Genomic DNA, 20,963 nt, shown 5'->3' on the forward strand with positions numbered 1-20,963 from the left:
TGTGATTTGTAATTGAAAAATCCCCTTGTGGCAATGCTCCATAAAGTTAAATGAAGTGGCTGCATTATAGTGCAATGCGACTTTACACACGGGGATAGCCTGTGATAATTTTAAATAGTGCATTATCTCCAATCTTTTAAAAAGTGAGATTACCGGGGGAAGGCACGGGAGACATCCTGGAGGTTGATGACGTCATGTAACGGACCTGCAAACTTCCGTGAATGGCCAATCACAAGCATGCAATAAATCACTCATGTGGAGAAGCCCTTAGTTATTGACAATAAGAGCTTTAAGCTAAAATATGCTGGGGGGTTGGGGTTTTTTTTAGCCCCATCTCTTTTGCCTTTGGCCTTACCCACCACTGGAATGGTGGGTAAGGGAACTTGCCCATGTGACCCCTGGGAACTTCTCCAAAATGGAATTTGTGCCCCATGCTGAAAGAGGTTCAACACCCCCTGCCCCATCCCAAAGAGTCCAGTATAGATTATGTGCTTGGCTGACACTGTGGGAACCAATTTGGAAAGCCGCTTGTTCCCAACAGGAGTTTGGCTTTTCAGGCATCTCATACTTAGGGACTTTAACACACCCTGTGGGTTGCTATGACTCCAGTCTTTCACTTTTTCTTATGAACTGACTCCTTGTTGTTTTCTGGGATAAAGTCAAATGCAATTGGCCAAGCTACTTTTAGTGATTGTGGTAGGGATGTTGTCTGGGTTAGGTTTGCAAATACCTAATGATTCCTTCCTTTTAACATTCCACGAGGCAAAATCTTGGGTTAGGGGTATGTGTTGGGTTTTTCAGCCACTGAAAGGGAATATAAAGGCATTTCTGGAATTGAGCTGCACCATACTAGGTGCATACCGGCAAATATTTCCATATCATGCTGTACTGCTACTTGGCCTCAGCCCTCAGGACAGCGGGGGATATACAGTCAAGTAATAAATAATAGGTTCTATATCTCTACGTGTAAATATCTGAAAGTATGCACTTCCATCAGTGTATTTTTGGTGTTGATTATTATTTTTTTCAAAAACACCATTACAGCACAATCCTATGCATGTTTATTCAGATGTAAGTCCCAATGTGTTCACTTGGGCTTATTCCTTAGTAAGTATGTTTAGGATTGCAGCCTTAGTGTGTTCATGATTTCATTTGGTGTATGCATGTGTTTACATGCACTGATTAATTAATTAATTAAGTATTAATTACATTTATATCCTGCTTTTCCTCCTAGGAGCCTAAGGTTAAGGCTGTATAGGTGATTTCTCTCCCTCTCCCGTCATTTTATTTTCACAGCAAGCCCATGAGATAGGTTAGACAGAGACGGGGACTGGCTCAAGATCACTCAGGTGAGCTTCACGGCTGAGTAGGGATCTGGGCAGGCAAAGCCACCCTGATCAATGTGCCTGGTGGAGCAGTGCTCCTCTACTTCGTGCCTTGGCTGGGGGGGGGGCAGCTTCATCTGCCCCACTCCCTCCCCCATTGGGGAGGGTGCAGGGCAGGCAAAGCTCTTAGCGCACCATCAGGGAATCCCCAGTGTTATCTCTGATCAGTGATCCCCCCCCCCCGCTAGCCCTGTAGGGGTGGGACTGTAGCCCCATCACCCTTGGGAAGGGGGGGCTTGAGGGGGTGGGACTGTAGCCCCATCGGCCAGATGGGTTAGCCTGGTGAGCCAAATTTGGCCCACAGGCTAGAGGTCCCCATCTCTGGTCTAGGTGATTTTAGTTCAGATATGGTTAACACGCTTCTTCACTTCAGTGTGTGTGTGTGTGTGTGTGTGTGTGCGTGTGCGCATACATATAGGGCCAGCCCTACCATTAGGCAGAATGAGGCAACCACAGCAGCCCCTGGCTGTTCCTCCTGGCTCCCTGGCTATTCCCCTCTATTGTAAGACAGAGCTATGTATGCCACACAGCCTGTTCTGGCCCCCCTAAATGCCCTGATGGCCTCTGGTGCAGTGAAGGATCTTATCCTACCACCAGTGTTAAGATAAGATTCAGAGCCTTCCTGCACAAGACATTTATTGCACACTTGTGATTCTTCACTCACAGTAGTTTGCAGGTAATTTACACAGCACTGTCATGTTCCAGGGCCTCTCCCGTTCTTTGCAACCATTTTAGCTTTCCCCTTCTTTCTAACTAGGCAAGTCTGGTCTTTCCATGAACGGCAGCATGAAACACTGGTGTATTTGCACAATTCTGCAATACCACAGCACTATCTAGTGGCTGTGTAATGGAACATATGGAAAGGCAGAGAAAGAAACTCCCAGGAAAAAAACACGTGTAAAGGAGCCGATCTTAATCCCACAAAGAATCTGGAAGCAGAAGCTTCAGTAAAGTGGTAAAAGCCTTATTTTGAAAAGCCCTCAACTGCCCATCCAGTTGGCCTTCTGTACATGGAATGGGGAGGGGTCCCCATCTTGTCCTTTGTCTCATCCAGCAAGATGCCTTGAGCCTGCCCAGTGTGTGTGTGCAACTGCACACACATGTGTAACACATGCAGAGGAACAGGCAGCTACAATGCATAAACCAAACATTTGCAATATGCTGAAGCTATGCTCAAATGAAAAGCAATAAAATAAAATAAAATAAAAGTCTTCCCTATTTCCTATGCCCGCCTTTAAATTATCTCAGTGGCTACACATTCAGAAGGGAGAACAAGTTGGATGTTCATAGATTAATAGTTTTCTTTTAAAAGAATGATCTAATCTGCTGGAGATATAAAACGGCTGGAGGAGGGAAAATATATTTTACCATTAAATTTGTGATAAAGGAGCTTTATCTCCTCAAACTGCCTTTGCAAATGGAAAGGCAACTAGTTCACTTCCTGCATAATGGAGGTTACATATTCAATTCTACCACAGTATCTCCGAGTGTGAGAGAAATCTAGTCGCTGTGTGTGTGTTGAATCTATGAGGGCATTAAAATTATTTTTAAAGCGTGTGTGTGTGTGTGTTCCTTCTGTGTGTACAAACAGAAAGAGGTTTTAGTTGAAGTTTGTTATACTGCTGTGCACTGTGCATGCACGTGTGTATAAAAACTCCACATGATAAAGGACAAATGTGTCTCTAATTAGATGAGATGCTAGGAGACATGTGATCAGTCCCCCAATAATATTTTTTAAAACTGAAATACAGTTTTCTACACAAGGCATTTATTTTGTGCTCATCATTTCTTACTCACAGTTTACTGGTTCTTTAGACAATGACGTGAACCTGCAATTTCACTTCTGTTTTTTTAAGAGCACTTTCCTGGTTTCTTTCTTTCTTTCTTTCTTTCTTAGACTGGAGAAAATGGAGTATTACTTGTGAAAGCGAAAGAAAATGTATTTTCCCACTTGTGTAATTGTCATACTCAACTATAGCACAGTACCACCTAGAGGTTATGTAGCAGAAAAGTAGGAAATGAAAAGCTCTTTGTGTAGATCTTGGATCTCAATTCTGTTAGAAAACCAAAAGTAGATACAGTGGATTAACAGCTGCATGCAGAAAAGCTCGCAGCTGCAGGGGAGGTGATGGTGCAAATCCAAACAGAGCAGCAATGTGGGGGAGGGGGCTCCTTAAGGCTTTTCCCTTTGGGCTGTTTTTCCAATCAACATCCCCACTCCTGCTTTCCTGCTGGTAGGAAGAGGAGGTTCCAGAAGGTGAGGACAAGGCTAACTTGGCCAGCTTCCTTTCAGTATATTTTAGTGTAGCCACTAAGGTGGCCGGTGTAGACATAAGCCTTAACCATAGCTGGGGGATCAGGAACAGACCATGGGATCACATAGTTCCTGCAGTTCATGTACAAATTTTCCCTGCCTTCTTTAGTGTGGTTCATTATTGTTATGTTTGCATCAACATTAACCATGGTTAATGGTACTAACCAAGGTGAAGTTGTAACCTCAGATGTGTCTGCCCTGCCCTTTATCTTTTACCTGTGCAGACAGAAATATTTTTAAATAGAAAGGCTTGTGTTACAGACATTCATATCACTTTGTAATCCCTTCCTATTGCAAACATCAACTGTGTATATATAGTGTGCCATAATATGTTACTTGTGTGGGCACAGATATGTATATGTATATATAATGTGTGAAATAAAGTTTTTAAGAAATAAACTGGCTTTTGATACAATTTCAGCTGGGTTGGATTCATTATAGGCAATATAAAGGAATTGAGGGAGCAATCCTATGGCACCTAGACACTGTCTAGAGCAGAGCTTTCCAAACTTTTCATGTTGGTGACACACTTTTTAGACATGCATTGTTTCGTGACACGGTAATTCAGTTTTACTAGCAAACCGGAGGTTAAACTAACCCATTATAAGAGATACGGACACATACATAAATTGTAATAATGAAATGTATGGGGATACAACATATCTCATGAAAACCTTTCATTTATATTTTTAAAAATATATGATTTGTAAGATAATAACATACATTGTTGTCATTTATGAGTAACAGTATGTAAATATGTGCAAGAATTTTAAAAAGTTGAATAACACCAATAACTACCTACCATTTTAATGGGATGTATGAGGTTGCATTTCGTCATCAAGCATTTTTAAGCTTCCACGTTTCAGTGTCTTTAACTTTGCCATTGTTGAAAATAAATGGCAGAAATCAAATCATAAATGCCACGTGGTGGGTGCCTTGCTGTTTGCCACATTGGGTTTGGGAGGGTGGCCTCCCTTCAGCCAGCAGCAGGTGGGTTGGCTGCGTGACAGCCTGCAGCTGCGCTCGCCCGGGGGGGTTGGGAGCACGCTGATTCCGAGGCTTCTGGCCTCCACTGAGCTCTGTCCCGACTGGCCAAGATGGTGGACGGCCCGCTCGGTGCAGTTCCAGTCCCAGGCGGCGTTTCCACCTGCGTGTTACTCTGGCCTGGCTGCACGGCAGCACGGTGCAGAAGTCTGCGAAGGGCACGCCCGAAACCATACAGGGCTGGTGGCCGCTGCCACTTCTCCGCGCTGGAGTCGGCCGAGCTCTGCTCCCAGGGCAGCGCCTCCCTTCCCCTCTGTTCGCCCTGCTCCTCTACCTTTCCGGGGAGCGCGGCTCAAAGCTTCTCGCCTGCCTGGCGCAGCCCTCCCTCCTCTGGGGGCATCCAGTGGGCCATTGTTCTCCCCCGCTGCCCTGCAGCTGCACTGAGGATGCGGAGAAGCCTCTCGCCTGAGCTGACTGCAAATTGCTCACCTAATTGCTCCGCTAACTTCGAATTCTCCACACTCTTCGTGCAGCCAGCGTTACCACACTCCTCGCCGTACCGCTCCAACACTGCCAATCACGTGCGTCCTACGTCAAGATGCCACATGATCCTAAAGCAGCTAATGTTAAAGCACCTAAGCCTTAGCTGCTTTAACATTAGCTGCTTTAGGAAGTTCCGGGGGAGGGGCCAAGGGAAGCAAACGCAAGTAAGGGAGATCCGCAGTGCCCTTCTGCACAATTTTCTGCATTTCGTGCGACACACCTACACACTGCCGCCGACACACTAATGTGTCGCGGCACACAGTTTGGAAAGCTCTGGTCTAGAGGGCCATAGGATATGATGTTTTCCTGGAACTGACCTCAGAGCGTGACCTCCCCCTACGTCTGCGCTGCCTCGTTCTCCACACTCAGAAGAGGAGCGTGAAGCGACTGAAAAAGGGCAGGGCTGGGGGCATTCCCGGGCGGGGAGAGCAGAGCTGCGTGTATGACACATCCTATGTGTCATACATGCAGCATCCTCTCCTGGTCGGCCCCCCGTGGCTAGACAGCTGAAAATGTCTGTCTAGTGGAAAATAGCAGGGCAGGAGAGGTGTGGAGGGAACGATCCACCCTGTGCCTCTCTTGCCTTGCTTTGGATAGGCGTTTGCCTCCGAGTTTGGAGGCGGCCGCCTATCTTGATAGGATTGTGGCCTGAGTTACTCAATGAAGGAAATATTGGTAAGTTTTGATTTAATTTGTTGTCAGGTCATATACCTATAAGATTAAAATCTTGACATTATTAAGATTTCATTGCTACTGGGACTGTGATAAACAGAAGGGAACAACAAAGTAAGCAAGCAGGAAAGCAACTTTACTTACGACTCAGGCCTTGTTCAAATCTTTGCAATTAACAGATTATGCCATAATTAAATATGAATGCTGGAAAATATAAGTTCTGTGGAGATGAGTCTGTCTGTCTGTCTGTCTGTCTGTCTGATATCCAGTAATTTCTTTCACACCTATTCTGCCCAACTAGGGTTGTTCAGAGCAGCTTACAAATTCAATATCAGCACTAAAACCATAAAACAACAGTAAAAACAACAATGATGATGAATACAGCAAACAGCAGCCAAAACAAATGATCAGCACTATGAAAAGTGTGTTCACACAACATTGTCTTCACTTGCCATCTAAATGCATTCAAGGCAGTGGCTAGCTGTGTCTCCCATGTGGCAAGGAAATCCAAAGTTTGGGTGCTGCTACTGGGAAGGTCTGATCACGTGTCCCCACCTTCCATATCTTGCTAGGAGCTGGGGTGGGGGGTTACAAATCACACTCTTCCAGGACTGTGATATAAAGGCACACATGTGTATTTCCTGTGTGCAAACCCCACGTGATCACACATTCAGAGCTTTCAAATGCTACATCACCTGGAGGTTCTCTTTTATATCTAGTTCTACTTGTCAAGCATGCCCTTAGTTTTCATCTTTGCGTTTTATAACTCTTCGTATTTTTTCCTGTTTAAAACACACACACGCACGCACGCACGCACGGGTTCTCAAAAGGACTTCTTCCACAAGCGCACTGGCTGATGAAAGTGCTGCCTCCTTATCAGTGCTGCTCTCTCTCTTCACTCACAGTCAGAGCTAAGGTGTCCTTGCCCGCTGAATGTACTGATTGCCGAGAAACCATTTTTTATGTACAGAACAGCAGCCAGCAGCTTCAACTTGGTTCCTGGGAAGTAGCTGGGGTGTGAATGCATGACTGTATGCCAAAATTAGGTGAAGACACAGTCAAAGCTGAAATTTCAGAGCTGTTATCTTGATGGCAAATGCCACAACCACAGGCAAAACAGGTTTCCTTCCACAACAGTTAGCAAGATTTAAATAACAAATCAGCTTTTTCTTTGGAAGAAATGTGTGTGTGTGTGTGTGTGTATGTGTGTGAGAGAGAGAGGGAGAGAGAGAGAGCATGGAAGGGGGAGTGGGAGATGCCTTTAAACAAATTACTCCAGATTTGCACCAGCAATCTGATCCTGCTGCCTGATGGGGAACACTAATGTTCAAGCCTAGCAACTACAGTCAAAGTCAACACAAAAAGGTAGCTATTAATATCATAGATATATCTCATGTGTGTTCCAGTCACGTGGTCTACTCTGTGCAAAGGCAGCATCTTTTAAGGCCTATCGCTAGGTCTGGTGCAGGGCCAGCTCTAGGTGCTTTTGTACACCACCTGTCCCACTGTAATACTGCTGTATCTTACAAAGACAGTTCTCCACCTTAGCAGGGGTGAGGCTGAGTCTGTTTCCACTCTGGCTCCCTTGCACAACATCCTATGGGGCTTCTTGGAGCCAGGGAAACAAGTGCAAATGTGTCACCATTCCATCGCATGCCAGCATTACCAAATAATAGCCTGGGATGGAATGGTAGATGTAGCAGTGGGTGTGATCATCTGTGGCTAGGAGGACCACCAGGGCAGGTAGCAAGCTGAGTCACTACACCAGCAGTGTCCTGGATGCACCCCTTTACTTTTCCCCATGAAGGGTTACCATTCATTCCAGTGGGGAAAAAGTCAAGCGCTGCACTTTGGAACACTGTTGTGGTGAGGACAGCAGCTGCCCCCTTGTTCATGACACTGGGTGGCTTGGCCCTCATTGATAGGGATCCCACAAGCTAGGGAGGGGTGCTGCAATATGTGCTTGTTAGCAGAGAGCACAGAGATGCATAGCCTCCTGGGGCCATTGCAGAATGAAGAATCATGGCTCACTATTAGTGCACATGATTTACATGCAGAAGGTACATCAAGGTACAATCCTTCTAACACCACCAGTCAGAATAGACAATACTGGGTTGAATGGACATATGCATCTGGCATAAGCCACCTCCCCATGTTCCATAAATCCTCCCTCATTCTGCCCATCATTTTGCTCATATCTAATAAGAAATAAGAGGGCCTCCCATTAGACAGAAATGGATAGTGTTCCCCAGTAATAAGCATTTTATTAGTTTATTGATCTATATCCCACCTTTTAGACCAAGGGTGGAGAGCCTCTGGCCCGCAGACCGTATCTGGCCCACCAGACTGGCCCATCTAACCTATGGGGCCTCGGGTGAGGCTCCTCCCTGAGCTCTTAGTGCACTGCTCCTTGCCCCAGTTGAGAGGGTGAGCAGGGAGCGAAGTGCTTCACCTGCTCTGCGTCCTTCCCAGTGCGGGCACGTGAAGCTGCCCTGGTTGAGTGTTCTAGCCAGGGAACGCCTGCGTGCAGTGTTGAAGCACCAGGTCCCCAGCGCTTCAGCCAGGACCGAATGATGCCGGACGGTATGGCCCCACCCACTAATGTTGGGGGCCTGACCACGTACCCTGACATCATTCGGCCCACAGAAGGCTTGGTGGTGGTGGAGGGTCATCTGGACCCCGAACCCCAAATAGTTGCCCAACCGTTTTAGATAAAAGTCTAGCAAGGTGGCTTATAAAAATACGAAAACATTAGAAGTATCAATAAAAATAAAACAATAATATATGATGATGATAGTACAACTAAAAGATTTATAAAAGCAAGTGAGTATACACAGATTTAAAACCTAATAATAAAAGGAACCACGGCAGAAGGTTGCTACTGCACTCATACCCTTCTTGTGGGCTTCCCATTGGTGCACATGGTTAGCCACTGTGGGAAACAGAATGCTGGACTTCATAGGTCTCTGGTCTGATCCAGCACAGCTCTTCTTATGTTCCTGAGGAAGGGGTGGGCAACTGCGGTGTGTGTGTGTCTGGAGGCCATTTTTGCCCCCCGGGCCCTCCCCATGAGCTGCAGTCCCACTGGCACTCCGTGGAAATGCCCCACTGTGGCGGCAAAAAAGTTGTAGTTTGCTGCCGAAATCAGGTGGCATAGAATCATAGAATAGTAGGGTTGGAAGGGGCCTACAAGGCCATCGAGTCCAACCCCCTGCTCAGTGCAGGAATCCAAGTCAGAGCATCCCTGACAAATGGCTGTCCAGCCTCGTCTTGAAGGCCTCCAGTGTGGGAGAGCCCACCACCTCCCTAGGTAATGGGTTCCATTGTCGTATTGCTCTTACAGTCAGGACGTTTTTCCTGATGTTCAGCCGGAATCTGGCTTCCTGTCACTTGAGCCCATTATTCTGTGTCCTGCACTCTGGGATGATCAAGAAGAGATCCTGGCCTTCTTCTCTGTGACAACCTTTCAAGACTTGAAGAGTGCTATCATATCTCCCCTCAGTCTTCTCTTCTCAAGGCTAAACATGCCCAGTTCTTTCAGTCTCTCTTCATAGGGCTTTGTTTCCAGTCCCCGGATCATCTTTGTTGCCCTCCTCTGAACCCTCTCCATTTTGTCTGTATCCTTCTTAAAGTGTGGTGCCCAGAACTGGACACAGTACTCCAGATGAGGCCTAGCCAGTGCTGAGTAGAGGGGAACTAGGACTTCCCGGGATTTGGAAGCTATGCTTCTATGAATGCAGCCCAAAATAGCATTTGCCTTTTTTGCAGCCACATCACATTGTTGGCTTATGTTCAGCTTATGATCTACAACAATTCCAAGATCCTTCTCGCTTGTAGTGTGGTTGAGCCACGTATCCCCCATCTTGTAACTGTACTTTTGGTTTCTTATTCCTAGGTGCAGAACTTGGCATTTATCCCTATTAAATGTCATTCTGTTGTTTTCTGCCCAGCACTCCAGTCTATCCAGATCACTTTGAATTTTGTTTCTGTCTTCCAAAGTATTAGCTATCCCGCCCAATGTTGTGTCATCTGCAAATTTGATCAGCATTCCCTGCACCTCCTCCTCCAAGTCATTCATAAAAATGTTGAAGAGCACTGGGCCCAAACCGCTATGGAGCAGTTATTAGGTCAAGTTACCTTGTTTTCTTTTACCGAGTGGTAAAATGGTGAAATGTAGCTTGGGAACAATGGATTTTTTTGCCACTGTGAATTTCGGTAGCATGGTGGCAGGGCTCAGCGGGGGCTACATGTGATCTGTGAGCTGGTGTGTTTCCCACCCCTCCCTTAAGGTCTTCTTCTATACAAATGTTTTCAAAGTGTGCTTAAAAGCACAAAGAGAAAGGGCTCACTGGATATCTCCAGAGAAGGAATTCCATAACCAAAGTGCTGCTGTGAAAAAGGCCCTGTCTTTGGTAGACACCAGAGACAAGTCTGATTTAAATGAAGACCAGAGAGCAGGGCCTGTGATGATGACCTCAGACGCATGTCATAGGTGTGAAGATGGTCCTTTCATTAACTGGGCCACAGACTGTTTAGAGCTGTAAACATCAAGACTGGCACTTTAAACTGAGCCTGGAAATAAATTGTTAACCAGTGTAAGTGGCGTAGGATAGGCGTTATGTGATCTGATTTCCATGCCCCTACCAGCATTCTGGCAACTGCACAAGTGAGGTGAGCTAACTAGTTCCACCACACTTGCCAGGCTCAGCCTGACTTCGGCCGCTCCAGTGCAGCGAATGCTAATCCACAGGATCTGTCTTTTAGAGAAGACCATGGGTGCCTTATAACAGCCCTTAGTGCCAGCATTAACTTAACTACCTTAGCTGACATTATCCAACATTAACTAGCCCATAAATCTTTTCTGATATTAGTATGTACATGGCAGAGGGCACACGAGAACACAGGAATTGGAACATGGGTTAGTGTTACTAGAACAAGGCCTGGGTGAGAAGTTTTACTGGGCCTGGGCCTAAAGGAAGCATGGCAAACAGGTAGGAAACAGGCAAACAGATAGGACAGGGTGAGAATCCAGTGGATGTAAAAGGCTCAGGAAAAGCAACTGAGAAAGAGAAAGGAATGAATAAGAGGCAAACTCAAGAATGCAGCGTGTAGGATGAGAAGTGAGGGAGATGCTGCTCAAGGCAAGAGACACAAGCGTGAAATCTTACTGGGCACCATTCTGTGGATGGTGGGCCATGGGTACACTGCAGCATGAAGAGTTCTATGCACCATTTCACACATTTTCCATATGCTAGGCTAGTGTGTACTGGGCTCCATACCGCTTCACTTCATACCCTTTGAGTGAGCTACGCCTGTGAACATGCAAACAGAGAGTTGGCTGCTAGGAAAGCTTCCACTCCTGAAAAATTATCTTTTGCTGGTGGGGTAGTGCTGTACCTCACTATGAATGTGTCTGTCTGTGTAGGTGTCAGGAGCGCCCTAGCTGCCTCTTAGAGTCCCCTCCAGTTGCCAAAACAAGATGCAGACAAAAGGGATTCTTTCCAAGGCTTTATTCCTTTACAACCTAATGACTCTTTCAGATGCGAATTGCCAGTGACTAAGCAAGGAACTGCAATGGGTATCTTAGCAGAGTAACCTAAGCTCCATGTATGCAGTTGGTCCCCGTTTGGACCGTTTGGAGAAGGGTGGGAAAAGCTCTGAAACTTATTAGCTAAGGCTCCCCCCATTACCCATGGGCCATCGGGACGTTCCCGTAGCACCAAGCGGGCTGAGCGCCTCCTCTCAGCGCTCTCAACCTCGTGCCTCTCTCTGCGCCAGCACCTAGAGTGTAGCAACAACAGCTCTCCCGCTCTTTCGCTGCCAGGGTCACTATCTCTCTCAGGAATGCGAACTGCGGGGGCCTCTCCCTGCAGCTGTGCTTCTGAGAGACGAGCGGGCTCCTCTCCCACGGGTTGTAGCTCTTCCTCAGAATCAGAGCTCCTTTGGGGCTCTATGGCTCAGTTCCAACCCTGACAGTAGGGAGATGTGGCAATTTTCCCCTCTCTCTTCCTGAACGGAATATCACAACTCTTAAGAAAGAGCAAATGCCATTCCTTACATCTTTCTCTCCTTCTCTCTCTCTTTTAAATTCATTTTCTCTATGATAAACAAAGCCATTACTTTATCAAGTCTATCTCCGGATTTTAATGTGATGTGCCTGAGACATCTGTTAAACATCCTTAATGTTAGTTTAACAAGGACACATTCAGCTGCATTCCCTCGCACTTTCTCCCATTAAGAGAGGACGTGGCAGGATTCGCTCAGATAAACAGCTCAGCTAATGTGTCTGCCTTGTGCCTTTCTACCCGGGCTGAAGGTTGAGGAGAACAAGCTACTGGTGATTTTCTTGTTAGGGGCATTTGGGGCCTTTTCAAAGAATGGATCTCTCCTTGAGGGTGCCTGGAAGACACTGTTTTGACTTATCGATATCCATAGTGCCCCGAATGTTGCCAAAACGTATTTCTGTCTATAGCAGAGGTGCAGCACCTCAGGTTTGGGGGCCAAATCCAGCCCACTTGAAATACCAATCTGGCCCTCCAGGGGTCCCCACATGGCCGCACCCCCCTTTCCCTGGCACCACCCATTTCCTGCTGACAACCAATCGTTTGGTAGTTTCCTGGCTTTTGCACAGTTTTTCTCCATTCTAAAAGGTTGAAATCCCTCTCCTAAGGCTTAGTTTCTGGTAGCAAGAGCTTTACGCACAAATATATGGGTATTCTGATGATTTGGTCCCATCCCACCACTGGAATCCAGCTCCTAAGAGCTTCTTTGAAATGGAATTTGACTGAAAGAGGTTCATTCTCTTCAGTTACCAAAATGTCTCTTCGAAGAAGACAACAACTGGGGAGAGCAATACAATAACGGGTAGTAGAGAAAGACACAGAGTCAAGAAAGCAAGGATGTTGGAGAGAATGTGGCAATTGTTGTCTGAGTTAGGGTTCAAAGAAGAACGTGTGTATATGTATGGGTGTTTGTGTAAGAGCCGTTGTTCTTCCATTCTGTTGTAGCTGTGCAAGTTCACAGCTACACTGTGCATTGTTCTGTAAAGATTCATGCACCTTGTTTATGTGGTGGTGGTGATGGTGGGCAGAAGGGTCTAACAGGAACTTGGGTTCCTGAAGTCAGAGCAAAGGGTTGGATGTCCCTGATATCGGAAGCTAAGCAGGGTCAGCCCTGGTTAGTACTTGGATGGGAGACCACCTAGGAATCAGGCTTCCTGCATTGAGCAGGGGGTTGGACTCAATGGTCTTGAAGGCCCCTTCCAACCCTATGATTCTATGATTCTGTGTGCCACTGGTAGAGCAAAGCAAACCCATTAACAATGTGAATAACACAATCCTGGTTCCAGACCACCATTTAGCTCAATAGCTCAATTAGCTCATGAACAGAGGGACCACTGTTTATTAGCATCTAGAAGCAGGGAGTACAAATTCAGCTTATTCTAAGATAGCAGGAATCCACAGCTCTGTCTGCCAAGTCAACAGCATTCATCAGATGGGGAATCTCCCACTCACAGACACCACTTCTGGATCCACTTTTCAAGGAAGGACCCCTCTGAACTCTCTCATGAATATTAATCAGCTGTAATTGCTGTGTTATGGTTGATAGAGCCCCTACTGAATGGAACTGGCGTGCAAGTAGTGCTCTGCGGTGCCTCAGAGGCAGGGTGGGAACACGGGCCATTAGGCACCGTGGCTCCTGAGGGAGCAGTTAGCTGGCAAGTGTGATGGAATGCAGGCAGCCCTGTAGGGAACCGCATGAAATGCTCCCCAGATGGAAGGCAGAGGAGAGCAGGAAAGTCACTGTCGTGAATAGGGAGGCACACAAGCACAGAGGATGCTGAGATGAGGGAAGGAATTCGCACGGTCTGTCAGATTTTCATTTAAAGAAAGAAAACCTGTGTTTTTCTGGCTGCATAGGTGATCTCTGGGCTTTTTAAATGCCTATATGTATGGCAGGGTGGTGGTGATGACATGTGTGTTTTGCTTGGGTGGTTGGGGGTGGTGGTAAGCGCCCCAGTTGCTCTTTTGGATGTGACAATCCTTGTAGGAAGGGGAGGGGAGGACATGCATTTGAATGTGCTTCTTTTTCCTTGTGCTTCTCCATCTCATCCAAATTGGACCATACGCACCTCCCCCATAGGGCTGTGTGAAGCCAAACCCACAGTGAAATACGTATTTTGGAAGGGGAAGGTTTGTTCCTTGTCATCCTTGAGTGGAGAAGAAAGCAAAAGAGAGATTCCAACTCATAGGAATTGGGGATGAATCTTTTCCACTATTGTAGGCACTAACCTTCTAATAGATGATTTTCTGGAACTGAGGAGGTCATGCCACACCTTTTCTGCAAGATCCATAGGAGGAACAACTGGAGGGCCAATTCTTTAGGCATTCAGGTGCAAAGGCTTGGGTTATGGTATAAGATGGCATTCCCCAACCTGGTGCCTTCCATGTTTTGGATTACAACTCCCGTTGGCCATGTTGGCTGGAAATGATGGGAGCTGTAGTGCACTGGGCTTGGAAAGGCTGGTATAGGATGCTTCAGTCTATCTAGCTGCTGTGCTCACCAGGAGCATCACTACCTGTAACTCTTGTAATGGTGATTTTTACTCACATGCGGCTGCTGGGAGGGATTTTGCGCCCATCACGGAACCATGTGACCTGTGGGCGAGGGAAGCTGGCGATGCGGGGAGCATGGATGACGGCAGCTTCGCCATGTGAAACACTCTGCTGCTTCTCACTCTCTTCAAAGCTTCCCATATCTGGAAAACAACAACAACCCAGCAGAAAAAAATTTTAGCTACAAGGCCAGAGAAACAAAAGCCTTGGCACTCTCAGAGACTGGCTATAGAGGAGGCTCAGATCAGCTGTGGGCTCTCAAAATCAGCCTTAAAATATGCACACATGTGCACACACACATGGTATGTGCTTTGGCAGAGGAGCTAACAGAAGGTTAGAAATGATGAGAAAAGGCATTAGCCGATCTCCAAGTCCTTTAGATACAACTATTCTAGCATTCACTCATGCACATCAAGATACTTGCTCCTTCCAGTGCTTCTGTCTGACCACAATCTAAGGCTTTGCTCTCTTCCCATTCATAGCCAGCCGTACTGCACAAGCAGGTTAGTACAGCTATGGGAATGGGGTAGTAGTGAAAGAGGCTCAAAGAGAACTTAACATTCCACAAGCTAAGGAATGAAAAAAGGTAGCCAGCTCCTAAGAGCTGAAGAGGGGGAGATCTTAATGCAGGCCTGCACAACTTATGGTCCACCATACTGAATGTAGCCAACCAGCTATGTAAGGTAGCTTGCCAAAGGCTTGATAAACTGTTCCCCCCCCCCCTTTACCCTGCAACTGTAGTGGTGGGGGGGAAAGGCTGCCAGGTATCCCGCAGATCACAATATAGTGTTGATGAGTTACACTTGGCTCGGTGGGCCACAGTTTTCTGGGCGTATCCAATGGGGCTTACTCCCAGGCAAATGTACATAGGATTGTAGTCTTAATGCTTTGCTTTGACTTGAATGCAGGATTTCTGTTTTGTTCACAGCTGGGAAAAACCAAAGCACCTAGTCATCATGACACCTGGAAATTTGACTGATTTTCTCAACCTTTATTTGATTGCATTGCAAGTTGCTCCATGCAGTATTTTGGTTTTGGGAATGGATCGCTAAGTGCAAAATATGCATGCAACGTGTAAGTTATGAAAGGGTACCTGTCTGTATAAATTGCAGCTTTCTCGTTGTAAAATATATGAGAGAAAGGGCTTGGCCCATTTTCAGTCATTGCTTGTGTGTACTTTGAAAGGTGGCAATTTATGAATGTGACTGAGCACCCTTCACCGCTGACATGATACACATGCATTTTATACTTGGAAATCAGTTCCTTGAGAACAAGTGAATCACATGAGGCAGTTGTGAGTTGCAGCGAGGGGAAAATGTGCTCTTCTCAAACTGGAACACTTTTAAGTGCAGCTATCGCCATGACTGTACAGATTCTTTGTACCACAGACGACACAAATGACCGTTTCATGTGCTTTACATCGGCAATGACCTGTGGTAAAAAAACACACCAAACGCCTTGTTCTCCCACACTCAGTACAATCTCCTCTGCTGTGCATTCATCTGTGCATCACCCCCCCATACACCCACATTCACAGTCCTCCACTTGCAACTGCCAGGAACCCCTCAAACACTCACATCTTGCATTTCGAGGCTGCCTTTCCCCTCCACACACACATTTTGACCAACAGCCTTGATGCTGCTGGGACTGAGGTCGGTGCTTCCTCATGGTGCAGCTGTTTGTGGGCTGGAAAATTATAGCACCTTTAATAATAATAGTACTAATGACAAAATGGGGGGTGTGGGGAGACATTTTATTGACTTGCTTTAATTGCTGTAATTAAAAACTTGTAAAGAATCTCTTTTTAATGACTTGGCCATTAGCGCTAGCACAGCTGCCTGATTAATTTCCCATTAGCTGCCTGATTTGCCACCACCCTTTGGAGGAGGGGGCTGCTTTGGGGAGGGGGGAAGAAGGTGATGATGATGGAATGAAATGGCGTAGTTCAGATCGTAAGATGTGATAGCACAGGCCATTGGTTAAAAGCTAAGGTAAAATCTATGCCTGGCTTGGTGCCTGGCACAGGCCCTATTTGCTTATGGCTGAGGATGTCTTCAATGTTTAGAATGTCAAATGTCTTCATCCTATATGTGCAAAATGATTTACAAATGTAAAGCTAGAGGTTGCTCATAGATCTCCTTTTCCCCATTTTGATGGTGATGATTTCCTTTTCCCAATTTTTGGTGGTTATTTTTCTTCCTGACAGAAAGGCAGAGAGTCGTGAAAGTCAGTATACTAAATCTTGGTTTTCCACGGCGCTCTTTTTGTCTGTAAGCAACAATGTGCTGCTTCTTCCCACCCCCTTACCAAGACATTCGAGAGGCTGCCTGGATTTTAATTTTCTCTCACTGCTTCAGCTCATAGATCTTCATTCCCAAGAATGCTGATGAGGCACCAAGTCCACTTAGGATAATTCCTGATGGAAAGCACGTTTGACAAGGAGCATCGCAGGGCAGGGTGGGGTGGGGTGGGGCAGGGGTTAAGTCCCCAACATTACAGATGTTGGCTTCAGGGCTTCCCACACCTGTAATTTCCTTGTGATTCTGGTGGAAGGTCCCTTAAAAAATGTAAACTGCAAGAGTCATAAGCATTTTAGTTTTTCTTCACGCAACTCCTAGTTCTCATAACTGCAAGGAAATAACTATGTACACAATAGAGAACAACAGCCACAGTACAGAAATTGGTTCTGGCACAGTCTTAGCAGCAAAACTGTGGAGCAGCAACTCACAGTGGTGGAGGAATACATCAATAGAAAATGGTAGACTTTTGTTCTTGAGCCTTTTGATAGTGGAGCCAGTCAATGGATGTCAAATCCTATATATTATTTTTTGCTTTTTTTAAAACTTAGAAACCTCAGGTTATCTTTGAAATTACTCTTGTGTTTTTGGAAACCTGACTGATGAGCCTGTATCTTCAAAAATGAAACTTCTGCAGTTGCAAGCAGAGGATACGGAAGGAAAACATAAAAGCCAGAAAAATGGGGACGAGAAGAGGGATGGAGAAAAGGCAGCAAGGACTGCAGAGAAGAGCAGCTGTTCTGGTCCAGCGCTCAGGCCAAAAGTGGAACACCATACAGTTATTTCATCAGCCTGGACGCGCTCTTGCTTCTGATCACCGACTAACACATGGCCCTCCTCAGAAGTGTCTCTTTCACTAGGATTAATTGCATGGCATCTCTCTGTCCAGGGTGGCACATTTATCTTCGGTGTAGCCAAGCACCTGTGCATGACAGCACAGAAAGCCTCAGAGGCACCTATCAACTTTGCCTTAAGGCCTTCCCCACTCCTGCTGTTCCCTTCCTCTGCCTGGTGGCCGCTGTTCCTTCCTTGGCTTTCTTCTCCTGTACTTGGCTCAGCAAGTCTTCCTCTTCTTCTCCAGGCTTTTGAAGTCCTCACAGCATGCTCTGATCTGACATGCAGTATTCGTCAGCCTCGGCCTTCTGCTGAATGGGCTCTGCTTCCCATACAGTCCTGATGTTAGCCTTCAAGACCTCAGGCAGGCCTGGCCCAAGGAATGTTGGTGCCTATGGAGAGCAGCCAATATTGCCTCTTTTCTCTCCCTCACCCAAAGAAGTCAAGGTGCACAGCGTACTCAAGGCCAGCAAAATTATTTTGGCACCTTGAGCAGAAAATCCCACAAGTACCTCTCCCTGCTTGTGCCGGAAGTAAAAATGCAACAACAACAACAACAACAGTAAATTAAATAACTAACCATTTGATGACCTTTCATGATGGCTAAAACCAGCTGCTTGAGGCAGCCACCTCACTCTCTCTAATGGTAGGGCTGGCGCTGACCCCAGGTTTCAGAAGAGAAACAAGTTAGGCAGTTAGAAGAATTAAGAACTACTTGCCCGCTTATCGTGATAAGACCTACTTGAGGCACAGCCTCCTTCTCTTTCACAAGAAGCAAGTGACTCCCAGTTGCAAGGTTGCAAGTTTTCCCTGGGGGGTGAGAGTAGAAAGAGTACCAATGACAGAGGCTCCTCCTAGCTGGTCATTGCGCTTTGCAGGAAAAGTGTCTGAAGACAGTAAAACTGTATATGCTGAAGGGTCTCTGGAGAGATGATCTCCCAGGAAGCAGAATGCTGTTGAACAAAGGGGTTATAGGGCCAAAGCACAATATATCATAGAGCAGAACTGTAAGGAGATAGATTGTGAATTTGAAGTTTCTGGTGGACCAGGTAGTGCCTGCTTGTTGCCAGAATTCTTGCAAAGACTGCTAGACTAGGTGGACCTAGTCTTGGTCTGATCCAACCAGGCCCTTCTTAAGGCTTAAAGCAGGAGCACATATTGAGGATGACTGAGCACAGATTAAGTATGCCTTCACTGTTGAGTGATCCAGAGTATGCAGTTTTGATTTGTAAAATTAAAACACAAGGGGACCATGGGTGGTTCTAGTAAAAACAACAACAAACCTACCCTGTGGACCATACAACCCTGACATCAGCCCATCACAACAGAAGAAAATGCATATGAGCACCTAATCTTGCAGACATCCTTCCCCTTAAACAATCAGCTCTAGAACATCCCAGACTTCTTGATCAAACCCCATGGCAAGTTTTCCAACACAGCCAAACTCAATGTGGGTACTTCCAGATGAGGCTTTTATTGTGCCATTGCCCTGTCTCATTCATGGAATTTTGCAGTGGTCCAGATGTCACCATCTTCCCCATGTAACTCTCCTGTGTTTTCACACCATTTCTTCCATCTTTTTTCTTACCTCAGTAAATCTATTAAGGAGAAAAAGACGGAATGGCTGCACATTGTCTTTTGATTGGAAGTGCTAGGAGCCCTCTGTCTGGAAGCACCCCTAGGACACATTCAATTAGCTTTACAAGCACTGCTGTGTCCCAAGTTATTGCTCTCCAAGCTGCTTCCCCCTCCTAGCCCCCCAGAGGAGCTTCTTCCCAGACACAGACACCCATAGCTGTGCTAAAGCATGAGGCTCCCTAGCCAAGTGCCGCAGGAAAGAGCCAGCCAACTGATCCAGATTCTGCCACCAGCTGAAGATTTGTCATCTACGTTCCGGCCTTTCCCCCTGCATGTCGGAGAGACTGGGGCTGATTTATGTGGGCAGCTTGTCCCTGCGTCAGGCAATGGTGCTGTAATTGTTATAAACGTTGTTTGCTTTCCCTGCCTTCCAGAGGGTGCTGCTGAGAACTGCTTGCTTTTGTTAAAAGCCATCTTAAGGATTTAACACTTCAGGAAAACAGCCTCCTCAGGCTGGCTTCACAGGCAGTTCTGTTAATGTACCTCAGTGCTGACCTGTGAAATCTCCTGCTCCCTGTCTCCCATGGCTGTCTTAGCATTTGGAGCCCCTCATGAGTCCCCCAGCCCCAGGCCTGCCTCCAAATCTTCCAGTGCCCCTCAAGCCTGCCCAGGTTTCTTCCTGAAGCTACATTTCAAGGCTCTGAAGACAAAGCTGTCACATGAAAATGGAAAGTTCCTGGTTCTGCTTGCCATGGGGGTTTTGCAAAGAGGGACAAGGCATAATCCGAAATGGTTTTAAAAACAAAAGCAACAAACGAAGAAAAGGAGACATTTAAATGTGATCTTTCGGCTTGAAGGGAAAGGGCATTGCTCTTGAGGTTTGAGGTTCTGTGATTTGGCAGAGCTACAAAAGGTCCCCTTATTGTTGTCAGAGGATTAATAAAGTGTGATAAAATTGGAAGGTGACTTCTCATACAGAGAGGCATGGCTACAGAATTCCCTTTCATTATTGCTACATCAAAAATTCTGCAGCTGGCAGAGTGGTGTCCTTTACAAAAGTCCTCTAATCTTGATCTGAAGGTGAACGATGCACTGGTTTAACAATGTTCTGTCCCTCTGGTTCATCACTCACACTGTTAAGAGACTTGTGCCTTTCTTTTAATTTGCATTTCTCCACTTTCACCTTCCAGCTGTTGACTCCAATTCCATTTTGCACCGTTCAACTGAAGAGCCCTTTAGCACCCAATAATTTCTCACCTAATGTTTTGCTTGCCAAGGGCCATCCAGATCTTGCTACTGGATGACCTTGACTGCTTGTCCCATCAGTTCACAAGGATACATTGCAACTGAAAGAGTTTTTTGGGGTGGGAGAGATAATAAATAAAGATGGGGAAGAGGTCATAACCCAGCCTACCTAGCTGTTATGTATTCTAGAGGGTACTGTGGGTCAGTCATTGTTTTTGAACCTTGGCAGCTCCTGTAGAGCTGGGAGCAGCAACAGTGGGTGGAGTTTCTGCTAAGCCCTCTCTTCTGTGTGTGCTGAATAAAGAACAGTTGTGTTTGAGGCCCACTGATTCCTGCAGTCATTCCTGCTACCAATACAACATTAACCTGCCTCTGAACTAAGCATTTCCTGATTATGAAAGGGGGAAGGGGGTAGTACAGAGAAGTTTAGAAATTCAGGAGAGGAGGTGCTCTGGGTGACAGTGGGAGCCAAAGGGCACTATCGCTATTTACTTAC

The 20,963-nt window shown here is 46.3% G+C and overlaps 1 protein-coding gene across 3 annotated transcripts in view; it reads right to left on the reverse strand.

The window, feature by feature from the left end:
* The window catches only part of SDK2 (sidekick cell adhesion molecule 2), a 178,089-nt gene that overhangs the window by 97,883 nt on the left and 59,243 nt on the right, over window positions 1-20,963 (reverse strand). For all 3 annotated transcript variants that reach the window (XM_084837570.1, XM_084837569.1, XM_084837568.1), the window contains one exon: window positions 14,509-14,656. In XM_084837570.1, coding sequence (XP_084693696.1) covers window positions 14,509-14,656 — 148 coding nt within the window. The remainder of the gene's footprint in view (window positions 1-14,508; window positions 14,657-20,963) is intronic.

Source organism: Heloderma suspectum, chromosome 2, assembly GCF_057233095.1.
Source record: "Heloderma suspectum isolate Gila_16-S chromosome 2, 16-S_ref, whole genome shotgun sequence".
NCBI classification, from domain to species: domain Eukaryota; kingdom Metazoa; phylum Chordata; class Lepidosauria; order Squamata; family Helodermatidae; genus Heloderma; species Heloderma suspectum.